Source organism: Leptopilina heterotoma, unplaced genomic scaffold (assembly GCF_015476425.1).
Source record: "Leptopilina heterotoma isolate Lh14 unplaced genomic scaffold, ASM1547642v1 Lhet_52, whole genome shotgun sequence".
NCBI classification, from domain to species: Eukaryota; Metazoa; Arthropoda; class Insecta; order Hymenoptera; family Figitidae; genus Leptopilina; species Leptopilina heterotoma.
The window spans coordinates 3,953,948-3,967,746 of NW_025111114.1; the positions used below are offsets into that span (position 1 = coordinate 3,953,948).

The 13,799-nt window shown below is 22.0% G+C and overlaps 1 protein-coding gene across 2 annotated transcripts; it reads right to left on the reverse strand.

The window, feature by feature from the left end:
• Positions 1-233: 233 nt before the first annotated feature.
• On the reverse strand, positions 234-12,771 carry LOC122507997 (leucine-rich repeat-containing protein 20-like). Of its 2 annotated transcripts, none has more exons than XM_043621052.1 (4): positions 12,264-12,771; positions 1,570-1,713; positions 1,315-1,482; positions 234-611 (listed from the first exon to the last, which is right to left on the reverse strand). In XM_043621052.1, exons 1-4 carry the CDS (start codon positions 12,418-12,420, stop codon positions 448-450), a joined length of 633 nt encoding a protein of 210 aa, XP_043476987.1. In that variant the 5' UTR covers positions 12,421-12,771; the 3' UTR covers positions 234-447. The 2 variants fall into 2 exon arrangements, with proteins under 2 accessions (XP_043476987.1, XP_043476988.1); XM_043621053.1 differs by lacking the exon at positions 12,264-12,771 and adding an exon at positions 4,909-5,060.
• Between the last annotated feature and the right edge of the window lie 1,028 nt (positions 12,772-13,799).

A 13,799-nucleotide genomic window follows, 5' to 3' on the forward strand; every position in this document is an offset into this window, starting at 1 on the left:
TAAAAAAAATTCTAAAAATTTGAACAATTTTTGCGTTTTAAGTATTTTACGAAAAAATTCATCAAAAAAAAATATTTTCAACGATTTTTCAAAAAGTTTTAATATTTTCAATATTTTTAATGTTTTCAATATTTTTAATATTTTCTGATTATTTGTACAAAAACTTGTAAAAATTCTCGTTAAAAAAAATCTTTAACGATTTTAAAGTTTCAGAAAAATGTGTATATATATTCAAATTGGTTTTTCTACGTTTCTTTTTCTTTTTCTTTTTTTTTTTTACTGTACAAAATTCTGTCTAATCTTTTTTTTCGTTTTTCTTTTCTTCTAATTTGCCTTTGCAGTGTCCTGGAAATTAATCAAGAACAGAGGCAGTAATGTGTTTTCCATATTACTTTTGAAATAAAAGCCTGAAAATTGGCCTTTATTTAAAAAAAATAGAAAAAGTACTCAAACGCTGAGATCTTCCCAGTCTTCGAGTTGTCGTGGCGAAATTTCGATTTGTATCCTCGCAAAGGACCCAAGCAAGTCATGCAATCTGCCGGTTAACGGATTATTCTTCAAGTCGATGAATTCCAATGCTGGTGAGAGTTTCAACCTTTCAACGTCGATTTCTATATTGTAAAGAATGAAAAAATTCAGCTGAGTGACAACATTTTTTTTCCAAAATTTATTATCTATATTTATTATTTTTAATCAATGTCGAAAAAAGAATATTGAATTTCTGTATATTTTGAAAATGAAACGATCATTCAAGTTTTTGAAAATGAATTTTTCTTTATTTAAAAAATTTAACTTTCCAAATTGTAACTGAATTTTTAACAATCGTTTTTTTTTTTTTTTTTTTTCAAAATTATCAAACATCTATTTCTTTTGGAAATTGTATTTTTTTTTAATTAGTCAGATAATCAAATCAAGAAATTAATTAATTAAAGTAAACTTCCAATTTTTTCAAAATTTAATTTCTGGAGAATTATTGCTTTATTTATTGTTGATTTTAAACATTTGCTTTTTTCGACATTGGACTTCTTTAATTTTCTTTCTTTTTTTTTAATTTTAGTTTTTTTGAATTTTTTCAAATTGACTTTTCAAAATTTAATTTTTGAAGAATTATTGTTTTACTTATTGAATTTATTTTAAATATTTTTTTCATTAATTTTAAAAATTAATTCTCAGAAACTTAATTTTGAAAATCAGTTTGAAAAAATTAATTCTCAAAAAGTAAATTTTGAAAAATCAGTTTGAAAAAATTTACTTTCTGAGAATTAATTTTTTTCTTTTTGCTTTGGTTTCATAAATGAAAAGCGAATTATTTACCAATGATTGAATTATTGTTGGCGAGTAATCGTTTTAATTGTGACATTCTACAAGCCACAGTAGGCAGAGCAATAAAAGTGTTGTGAGAAATGTCGAGTCTTTCCAAAGCTTGCAATTCGGCAAGCTCTTCGGGTAGTTTGCTCATTTGATTGTGACTCAAATTTAATTCTGAAAATAGAGAAAAAAATGTAAATTTTATTTCTATTCGGAAAAATGGAAAGAGCAACAAATTAATTTAAAATGTTTCTTCATTACCTGTTATTAACGAAAATTTGACAGCAAATTTTGGTGGAATTTTTGTAATTACATTGCCAGAGAGATCGCATTTTTTTAATTCTGTGTGTCTCATCAGATGATAGACAGCGTCAGGTACTTGCATTAGTTGACATTCCGAGAGATCTGAAAAAAAACATTTTTTTTAATTATTAGAGCTATAATTTTATTCTTTGAAAATTCAATTTGGAAATTTTGAAATTAAATCTACGTTTCAATTTCAAAATTCAATGCGAAAAATAATTTTTAAAATTATTATTTTCAAATTGCAAATAATTTCAGTAAATTCAATTCAGAAAATAATTTTGAAAATTACCTAATATTTTTTCATTCGAATTCGTAAATAATTTCAGTAAATTCAATTCAGAAAATAATTTTGAAAATTAATATTTTTTAATTCGAATTCTAAATAATTTCAGTAAGTTCAATTTAGAAAATTTTGATAATTACATAATAGTTTTAAATTCGAATTCTAAACAATTTCAGTAAGTTAAATTCAGAAAATAAATTAAAATCAACAAATTAATTTCCCTTTTTATTGATTTTGAAGAATAGTTTTTTTAATTATAATTTTCTACTTTGAGAATTCTGTTTGAAAATTTTGAAATTAATTTTTCGTTAATAATTAAAAAATTCAATGTGAGAAATAATTTCGAAAATTAAAGTTTTTAAATTCGAATTCTAAATAATTTTAATAATTACAAACTTAGAAAATAAATTAAAATCGACAAATTTTTATTTCAAAAGAAATAAAAGCAATTTTTTTTAATTACAATTTGAAAATTTTATAGGTACTTTGAAAATTCAAGTAGGAAATATTTGAAATTAAATTTTTCGTTTCAATTTCAAAATTCATGAGGAAAATAATTTTGAAAAATGTTTTTAAATATTTTCGATAATTTCAATTTATAATAAACTAAAGTCGACAAATTTAGTTTCGCTTTTATTGATTTTAACGAAAAAAACTGATTTTTTACATTATAATTTTACATTTTGAAAATTCATTTAAAAATTTTGAAATTTAATTTGTCATTTCAATTTTCAAATTGACACAGAAAAAAATTTTGAAATTCAAATTTTTGTTCTATTTAATTAATTTAATTCATTTTTAAATTTGAATTCTAAATAATTGCAATAATTTGAATTAAGAATAAATTAAAATCGACAAATTTTCAGTTTCATTTTTAAAAATTTTCACGAATAAGAAACAAATGTTTTAACTTTCAATTTTATAGTTTGAAAATGCATTTTGAAAACTTTGAAATTTAATTTGTCATTTCAATTTTCAAATTCAAAACAGAAAATAATTTTTTAAAATCAAATTTTTGTATTATTTAATTCATATTTAAATAATTTTTAAATCCGAATTCTAAAAAATTTCAATCATTTTTTTATTTGAGAATAAATTAAAATTGACAAATTTTCAGTTTCGTTTTTATTGATTTTAACGAATAAAAAATAAATTTTTTTAAATTCAATTTTATACTTTTAAAATTCTTTTTAAAAATTTTGAAATTTAATTTGTCATTTCAATTTTCAAATTCGAAACAGAAAGTAAATTTTGAAAATCAAATTTTTCTATTATTTAGTTAATTTAATTAATTTTTAAATTCTATTTCTAAATAGTTTTTAAAATTTCATTTGAGAATAAATTAAAATCGACAAATTTAGTTTCTCTTTTATTTATTTTAACGAAAAAGAACTGATTTTTTTAAATTATAATTTTTCACTTTGAAAATTTATTTAATGAAAAATTTGAAATTTTATTTTTCATTTCAATTTGAAAATTCAAAACAAAAAATAATTTTGAAAACCAAATTTTTGTAATATTTAAATAATTTAATTAATTTTTAAATTTGATTTCTATTTAAAAATTTCAATAATTTAAATTTAGAGTAAATTAAAATCGACAAATTCAGTTTCGCTTTTATTGATTTTAACGAAAAAAAATTAATTTTTTAAATTATAATTATACACTTTGAAAATTTTTAAATTTCATTTGTCATTTAAATTTTAAAACTAAAAACCGAAAATAATTTTGAAAATCAAATTTTCTTATTATTTAATTAATTTAATTAATTTTTAAATTTCAATTCTAAATAATTTAATTAATTTCAAATGAAAATCGACAAATTAGATATTTTTTTTTTCATTGATTTCGAAAGAAAAATCTTTCGTGTACACGAAAGATAAATTTTTATTAAGTTAATTAATTTTATTGGTCGATAATTATTTTTCCTTATGTATTTAAACAAATTCTGTCCACGGTCTTGATTTCTTTATACTTTCACCAGAATTATTTACAGCACGTAAGCTTTGATATAAAACATATCTAACTTTAAATACTGCTCATTAGACCAAGGAGGATTATTCAGTTTTTATTTACAGTGCATATGAACATAAATTAGTACATAGTTCACTTGCCCTACAAAAAAAAAAGAAAAAAAAATGTTTCCGGGTGCACTGACTCGTTAAGACGATCGTGTGTGAGTTTCCGCAAATAATTCAACGCTACTAATTTGTTTTTACTTCGAATTAAATACCATTGTTTAGATTTTACATTCTAATTCAGGAATTCAAATTCATTTTCACTTGAGTCGATTTTTTTTTTTTTTGCAATTTTTCTATTCTCTTTCTTTTATTTACAGCATAAATAAGTTTTTTTTAATAACAATTAATATTTATTACGTATTACAATTTTTAATTTCTAGAAAAAATTTTCTGAATTAGATCAAATTTGACCAAAATTTTCGAAGAGAAATATTGTACTTTTGAAAATAGTACTTTTTTTACAGTTTGAAAACTCCCGCCAGATCTTGGAATTCAGTCGTACCAATAATTTCTATATTTAAAAAAATTAGGTTATTTTTATATTTCTATTTCTATTCTTATCTCTATTCTATATTTCTCGCATAACTTGGCAATATTTATGTTTTCAATGATAATCAATTATTTAATAGATCCTTTATTAAAAAAAAACAAGTTATAGGTAATCAAATCCAGAAAAAGCGATCAAAATGAGTAAGAGAAAATATTTACTAGAAATTAAAAAAAGGACGTGAAAAGGACTAAGAAATTCGTCAAATTTACATTGTTTAGAAAATCATGCAGTTTGCTTTTTAAATTTTAGAATTATTTAAGAATTTAGAAAACCGAGAAAACGGAAAGTTAAAAATAAACTCTGATAAAGTAGGTTAGTATGGTAAATATTTCTCGAATTTTACTCAATTGTGTTTTTCAAAATTAAAATCAAATTAGTTTCTTAATTTTTAGTAGACAAATTTTTGCAGAGACTTATTTAATTACTGAATACTTTTTTACCTAAACTCTCGGTTTCTTGTGCTTCTTCACAGCGTAAAATAACTTTTGTGACAGCGTTCGCCATCTTTGTTTTGGTAACACTGACAAAATGACAATCAGCTGATATTTAATTCCAGAAAATGGTCTGTTTCGTTCGCTCTTCGCTTTGAATTTTTCGTTTCTCTTTATTTCTAGAAGTTATTTTTATACTTGAATAACAGTCTTCTCTTCTTAAGAGAAGACTTTTGTCACGAAATATTTAATTACGCTTTAGGTTATAGTAAAGAATTTGTATGAATCTTGAAGTAAATTTGATCAAAAACCAAGGAATTAGCGAAAACAACCGTCTTTTCTCTAATTAAAAAAAACTTATTATTTCAACAATCTCTTAAACAATGGAATTCTATTTTTAAACCGAATTGAACCTTGACTTTATTGTCGATACTTTTTTTCATTCATTATTTATTGTTTTGATCTGTCAAAAAAAATTTTAGGTTATGTTTATCAGGTAAACAGTAAAACGTAAACAAATCCAGAAAAATCATTTTTAATTCATTGACAGTTGATATCAGGGATAAAATTTGACCAAAATATGAAGAATATTTAATTTGTTCTTGTTTTGAATTTACTTTTTCGCAATATATAAGTTATAATAGAAAAATATGCGTGTGAGTATGAGTATTATTGTGCCAAAGAGTGTAAGTCGCATTTCGTATATATATATATATATATACGGCCTCAGGGACTTTTTAAGCAAGTTACCATTTAAAGAGGATAATCTCCCATAAAAGGAGGCGCCCTGTATTTTGTATTATATTCACGGCTTCTTGTATTTATACATATATATAATACAACATTCGTTGGATCAACTCCGACCACCCCATATGAAAAAGACAATGAGGGGGCTTTTTACGACAAGAAAAGAGAAAGGAATTTGCATTTCAAGACAAAGTACACTTGATGGTGATCTAAGTTCACTGAGAAAGTTCCTTGATTCCATTTTCAAGAACAATCCCCTCTTTAGAAAAAAAAAACAAAAACGAGGAAATGAATTCTTTTCCTGACAAAATGACATTTTTTCTAAAAGGTATTTTGTATATTTTTTAAGTTTTTATTTATTATTCTTATTATTATTACTATTTCTTATTACTTTTTTATTATTTTATTTTTACTAATAAAAATCATTCTTAGTATTTACTATTTCCTATTTATTTATTTTTTTATATATTTTATTTATTTGCATTTAAATTACAGCCTTTTTCTCTTTTCCAGACAAAATTACATTTTTCTAAAAGCAGGCATCACAGTTGAATGCAGACCTTTAGAAAAATAATTAACTAACATTCAAATAATTAAAATATTATTATTAATAATTTTTTCTAGAAAAACAAAAATTCTAATTCAAAACTTTCAATTTTTTCCATTTCTGACAATAATTAATTATTAAAAATAAAGAAACTATAACAAGGAAATTTAGTTAAAAACACTAAAATCCAATTATGTTTAAAAATTTACAAAAATTTTCGTCAAAATTTCAATTCTCTTTGTAAATAGTAAAATTCTTCTTCAAAATTCAATTATTTGCAAAAATTTTCCTAAATTCAATAATATTCAATATCTACTATTTTAATAAAATTCTCCAAAAGAATTCAATTATTTAAAAGAAATTTTATTAAAATTCTACGCAAACGTTTAATTATTTTCATAAATAATAAAATTATTTCACAGGAATTTTATTATTTACAAATTTTTTATAAATTGATTTAAAGAAGAATTTTAGCTATAAATTGTAGAAAATAATAATTGAATTGAAATGATGAAAATAATTTTGAAGAAGTTACAGTAAAAATATTTCTTACAGTAGAAAATAATGATCTTATCACTAAATGCAAATTTTTTCTTTTTTTTTTTTTAACAATTTTCATTATTTTAAATTCACTAATAGTTAAAATAAAAAAATTATTCTACAAAATTTTAATAAAATTCTTTGAATCAATTAAATTATTTTCAAAATTTTTCCGAAATTCAATTTACCTAAACAAAATTTGGATAAAATTCATCAGAAACATTCAATTATTTTAAATACTATCACTAAATCACTGAATAATTCAATTTTTTTCAAAATATTAATAAAATTCTTTAAAAGAATTCAATTATTTTCAAAAATTTTAATAAAATTTGGCCCAAGAATTCAATTATTTTTATAAATAATAAAAATGATCGCAGGATTTCAATTATTTTTAATACAATTTTTTAAAGAATTCCTTTAAATAATTTAATTATTTACAATTTTCATAAAATTTTTATTAAATTCTTTCTCAGAATGATGAATTTTTAGAAATAATTAAATTTTAAAAAGTTTTTAAATTGAAATATTTAAAAATTTTAATTGTTATAAAACTAATAATATTTAAATTTTTATTTTGAAAATGTATTAAAATTTATTATTTTTTCAAAAAATGATTTGTTTTGAAGAATTTTTATTTTAAAATGTCAACAAAGAAATGATTGAGTTTAGAAATGATTAGTTGTAATTTTTAGAAATAGTTAAATTTCATTAAAAATATTTTCATTCTTGAGAAAAAATAAATAAGTATTTAAATGGTTATTTAATAAAAATTATTGTTCAAGTTTTGAATGTAATTTAATTCAGAAATTATGAAAAAATTACAGTTTTCTTTGAAAAATTGTAATTAAAATTTTTTCAAAATAAGTAAAATAATTTAAAAAGATTATTTTCTAATTATTTAGAAATGTTGTCAAATTTAATTGAATTAAATTATCTAATTAATATTAATTAAAATTAAAATATTTTTGAGGAATTTTATAGTAAAATTTGGAAAATAATTGAATTTTGCAGAAATTTGGAATTGAAGCAGGAATTTTAATTTTAATTATTAGTCGGATTAGAAAAAAGTACGTAAATATTTTTTTATGAAAATTAGGAAAAAGTCAGAATCAAATTTTTGTGAATCGTCTAAGACGATTTTTTTAGTCGTAAAATTTTTCAATAGCTACTTTTTTTACTACTTTTTTCAGTTTTCGAGCTACTTTTTTCTACTTTTTTAATAATAATTATCAAGTGCAAAGCCTGCATTTGTTATTACTTTTTTATTATTTTACTTCTACTAACAATAATAATTATTAGTATTTACTATTTTTTATTCATTTATTTATTTTTATATTTTATTTATTTTAATTTATATCACAGCCTTTTTTTCTTTTTCAGACAAAATTACATTTTTCTAAAAAGTATTTTATGTACTTTTCCAATTTTTATTATTATTATTATTATTATTATTATTATTTGTTATTACTTTTTTTATTATTTTTACTAGTAATAAAATTATTAGTATTTACTATTTTTTACTTATTTGTTTATATTTTTATTTACATCAGAGACAGTTATGTTTTTAGTTTCTTTTTTTTTCTTATTGTTATTTCACTTATTTTACTCAACTTTAATTAATTATATTTATAATATATTCCCAAAAAATGAATCCCTTCTAAAAATTCGTAATTTTGTCTTTACTTTTAGTTTTTGCCTTGGTTTACTTTTATTGTTTGTTTTTACTTTTATTGTTTGCTATTATTTTTATTTTTTGTTATTACTTTTATTTTTTATTACTTTTATTTTTTGTTATTACTTTTATTTTTAAGTTATTACTTTTATTTTTATGTTATTACTTTTATATAATTGTCAAATTAATTTTTTTCCTTTTTTTTCTAATTTCAGAAAGTGTAAATTAATAAGTAGAAAAAAAAAATAATGAAATTGAGTTTGATCGAAAATTTAATAGAAAGTATCAATTTAATTAAATACATTAAATATTTGATTGCGTTTGATTCTAATTATATGAAAATTGAATGGTTTGTGTTTAGCGGGTGGTTTCAAAAAAAAGTAATTTTTTTCATTTATTACGAAAAAGCTTCCTTTACTTTACAGGTATATAAATATAAAGAAAAAAGACAAAGACCGGATGAATTGCGTAATTTATAAATGATTATCTGTCTAATTATCTATGTACTATCTTCTCTGCTCTTTCACTTTTATTCCCGATATGAAAAGTTTCAATATATATAGTAACATTTTTTTTTCTCTTTCATTTTTTTTCAAGAACTTTTTAAATTTTTACTCTTATTTATCAATTATTTTTTTTAGTCTTGTTCTCATCAAAAAATACCTTTTCAATTTTTTTAATATAAAAAATCTTTTTAATTTTTTTAATAAAAAATCTTTTCAATTTTTTTAATAAAAAATCTTTTCATTTTTTTTAATAAAAAATATTTTCAATATATTTATTACAATTAAATAAATTAAATTAATTAAAATTGGTTTTAAACAGATTATTTGGTTTTATAAAACAGTGATGTTTATTTATTTGTAATTTTTTTTTTTTTTTTGCAGATTGTTGCAGAACAATGTAAGCGTGTTGATTATTGCTGGGAAGTCGAGCTTATAATGTGCCATCGTTAATAAAATCTAGTAGAAAAAACACTATGGAAAGTGCTGCGCAGATGCAATCTTGTAATAAACGTCGCGTGGGTAGTTTAATATTACGTTACTTGTTTGTCAAGTAGTTCAATTCAAATTTTTAATTAATTTTTCCATTCTACTTCTCTCGTTTAATCCCTTTTCTCCATTACACGTAAATATTTTCATTCTATTCTTTTCTCTGATTTTTTATTCATTTTCTTTTATTTTCTTTCTTATTTTTCACTTTTTTATTTATTTTTATTTAATTTTATTTATTTTTATTTATTTTCCTTTATTTTCTTTTATTTTTCTTTATTTTCTTTTATTTTCCTTTATTTTCCTTTATTTTCTTTTTTCATTTATTTTTTTTTTCTATTATTTTCATTCTTATTTTTTTTGTCTAATTGTTTTCGTTTTATTTATTTCTATTTAATTTTTATTAAGTTAATAATTTTCCAACGTTTTCTATTTTAGATGAGTCACGAAAGGATAGCGAGGAAAAAAAGGAAAAGAGAAAAAAAAACGATATAGCACGTGTGTAATATGGAACTCTACATAACGTGATAAAAGAGCGCGGAAGACTTTCGCCGCTGTCGATTAGAAACTTCGTTTTCATTTGTAATAATGACGGTTAAATCGACGAAGACAGCGTTCGCTTTTCTCGGCGGAGCAATTTTTTTTTTTTTTATAAACAACCTTTTATTTTCAATTTTATTTTTAATTTTTTTTTTATTATTCCGAAAGGGATGAGTCACGTGCAATCCAAAAAGAGGCGCGCAAGATGAAAAATAAAACAAGGAGAAAAGGAAAAGGAAGGAAAAAAAACGAGAAATAAGAGACCAAGGTCGACGATATTGCCAACTAAGGACACTGAGCAAGGACTCTCTTGTTTTATCTTGTCTCAATTTTCATTTCACCAGAAATCATGAAGTTTCCTGGTGTCACTTTTATTTGCTTTATTTACGCACATTCTGATCATGAATTGGACATCAATCCTCGAAATAGAAAATGATTTGTTTTGCCAAGTCAGGAAGGAATAAACGCCTCACGCGTTTTCTTCGTGCAATATATTTTGAAAAATGAAAATGACTCTAAGGTCGATTAACTATAGAGGAAAAAGGTATTTTTATTTTTAGCTTACATTGAGTGAAAAATTTTACGATTTGAAATTTTCACGAAAAATGCGCCACAATTTTTATTTCGGTATTTTTTATATGGAAGAATTTTCTTTTGTCGAATAGTATTTCAAGTTTTATAGAGTATTTTTTTCTTTTTCTTTGTTATCTCTAAACTTAATTTTCTTTCGATTTTTTTCACTCTTTCTTTTTCTTTCTCTTTTCATTTCTTTTTCCTTTTCTTTTCTTTTTATTTCTTTTTTAATTTTTCTTCTCTTTTATTTTTTTTCTCCTTTTTGAGTTCACAGGCAATCAGATCATTGTCATTACGAAATGTTGAATTAATTTCAAAACCTCTTTATCATTGCACCAATCGAATTTGCTTGAGAATTGAGATCATTCAGTGACATATCAATGATCTAATTGCCAAATTGATCTGTCATCTCATTTTATTTGGAGGAAATTAAACTTAATTAGTATAAATAATTCGCTTTTTGTAATCATAATAATGAAGGGGTTCATTTTTCGAATATTCTTTCTCTCAAAAAAAGAGCCGAGTATTTGAAAAGAAAGAAGAAAGAATTTTTTTTTATTGAAAGAAAAAGATAAGATTTTTTGTCTCATTGACATTGTATCGAGGAAGCGGAAAGATTCGTCAGAAACCTATTTTTGATTGCAGATTTTATCTTATCGTATAAAATTTTTCATTTCTAAGACAATGACAAAAGTGCGCTTTTTTCGATTAATTTCTAATCGTAACAATTTTTAGTAATTAATCAAAAAAAAAAATTTTTTAATTTTTAATTAACTTTAATTTAAAAATTAAGCATTAAAAAAAAAATTTTTTTTTAGTTTTCAATTAACTTTATTTTAATTAAAAGTTAAACAAATAAAAAAATTTTTTTTTATTTCTTTAATTAAACTTAATTAAAAATTAAGCAAAAAAAAATTTTTTTATTTTTTAATAATTAACTTTACTTAATTAAAAATTAAGTAAATAAAAAAAATTAATAAAGAACGAAAAAATTAAGGAAATAAAGAAAAATCTCCACTTTTAAATAATATATTTGATTTTAATTAATTTTTGATTATTAAATAATTAATTAGATTTGGAATGTTATTTATTTTCTAAATTTGATAATTTTTCTATATTATTAGTAATTATTTTAATTAGTCTTTGTAATTCATTCAAATTAATATTTATTACACAATTGTTTGAAATTTATTTTTTGTATTTTCTATTTTACAGGTAAAAAAATAAGGAAGTTTTTAATTTTTTCTCCCTAAAGTTACTAAGTCAATCTTTCGACTCAATTTGTTCTTACTAAAATCTACAAAACTCGGGAAAAAAGTCGAATGCTTTTTGAAAAAAGGAATTAATCGAAAAAAAATTAAAAAAAGGAAAATCGAATAATTTTCGAAGACAAAGGTAAGAAAATCCTGATTATGAAAAATTTGTATTTTAAAAATAGAACAAAAGTACAAACTACAATTAAAATAACAAAAAAAGTAAAAGAAAATTGGTTCGTGAATTTAAATTAAATTTAAAAGATAAATAATGTTTAAATAAATTAAATTATAAGTTAAAAATTAACACTTATTTATTAAAAAAAAAAAAAACAATGACTAATATTCCTATTTTTCTTTGCAGGAACTCGAAAGTAATTTCTCCGGATCATGTGAATAGGAAACGAAAAACTGTCATCAATAGAATTGGATGATTGGTTTAATTTTTGACGATTAGAGGAATGAATTATCATGATGATCGTCGTCGAAACTCTTACCTAAGTCGCAATTATCCTGTGCCTGTTCACATCGCGAAACAACCCTGATAATTGCCCGGCCAGCCAATTGAACACAAACTGCCATCGCGACGTTCCTCTCCCCCTGTTCCTGGGAGATTTGTTGCACTTCCTCGGCATTATACGCTGGTGGTTTCATCTTATGTTATTTCCCCTCTTAATTTTCCTCCTCGTCACGGATCAGAGATTCAAAAAAAAAAACTCTCAAAGAAAGTGTGTCTTTCTCTCTCTCTCTCTCTCTCTCTGGATTCACAATAATTTGTGCCGCAGCGAATTATTTCCGTTCGTTGATGATGATATATTTCAGGTAACAAAAAAGATTTGTTTTTAAACACCAAAAAAACACAATTCAGTATCACACACAGTAATTCCTTTTTTTAATTAGTGGATTATTGAACTTTATCGATATTTATTATTATTCCTTGATATTTTTTTTAAATATTTGGTTTTGTTAGCACAATTTTAATTTCAACGTTCATTAATATTTTTACTTAGTTTTTTTTTTAAACTAGTTTTGTTAATATTTTTATTCTGTTACAACTTTATTCTTATTATTTATTTTCTATTTATTTTCTTTATTATTTATTTTTTTTGTTACTGTTTCCCTTCTGCAGATTTTTTATTAGAAAATTTTTAACTATGCTAATAATTTTTTTTTTTTTTTGCTTTTTCTTGTTTTAGAACCGAAAGGCTCCTTCGGAATCAACTTAAAATGAATTAAAGGATCCGTAGCTAGCCAAAAGCGGTTTCTTTTTTTTTTAATTTGATTGGGAAGGCAACCGAAACCTTTCGCGGAGACGTTGCCTTGCACTGATGAGTTTCAATATGTTCGGTGCTATTTAAGCCCTCGCACTCGCTCCCACCAGGAGATCAGCTGACTTGATCCCTTCTCTCTTACTCTTTGTTTGAAAACAACTGTAGTCTACGGTGACCACGTGGAGATCGCGAGATACAACCTGTCAATTCATAATTTTTACTGATTTTTTCCGAAAATCTCTATTGTCCCATGAAACAAACGATTGGCAAGTGTTCAAAATTGTTTTTTTGGTTTCTTATTGTTCACTCAAATTTTAAGGGTGAAAATTTATTAATTTTGGGTAATTGAGAAGAAGAATTAAATTAAAATATGGGCTGTTGATAAAAAAAATTACAGAAAAAATAAATTTTAGTTATTTTGTAATAAAAAGGCGGGTTTTTTTACTGATCGGACCTTTTTATTAAGAAATAATTAAAAAAACGGTTTTAAAAAAATTAATTTAGTAAATTTTACTAAATTTACCAAAATTTAATAGAAAAATTCTATAGAAAGTAATTCAAAATAAGAATTAAAATCTTCAAAATTGATAAGATTATTTTTTTTCTTGCTATTTTTTTCAAAATATTTTTTTAAATTGAATATATTATTTTAAAAAATTTTGAGGAGTTTTTTTTTTTCTTTTGTCAAAAAATATTTATTCTCCAATCTAAATAGAATTGTCTCATTCTTTTTTTTTCATGCTTCTATTTTAATTTCAGCAT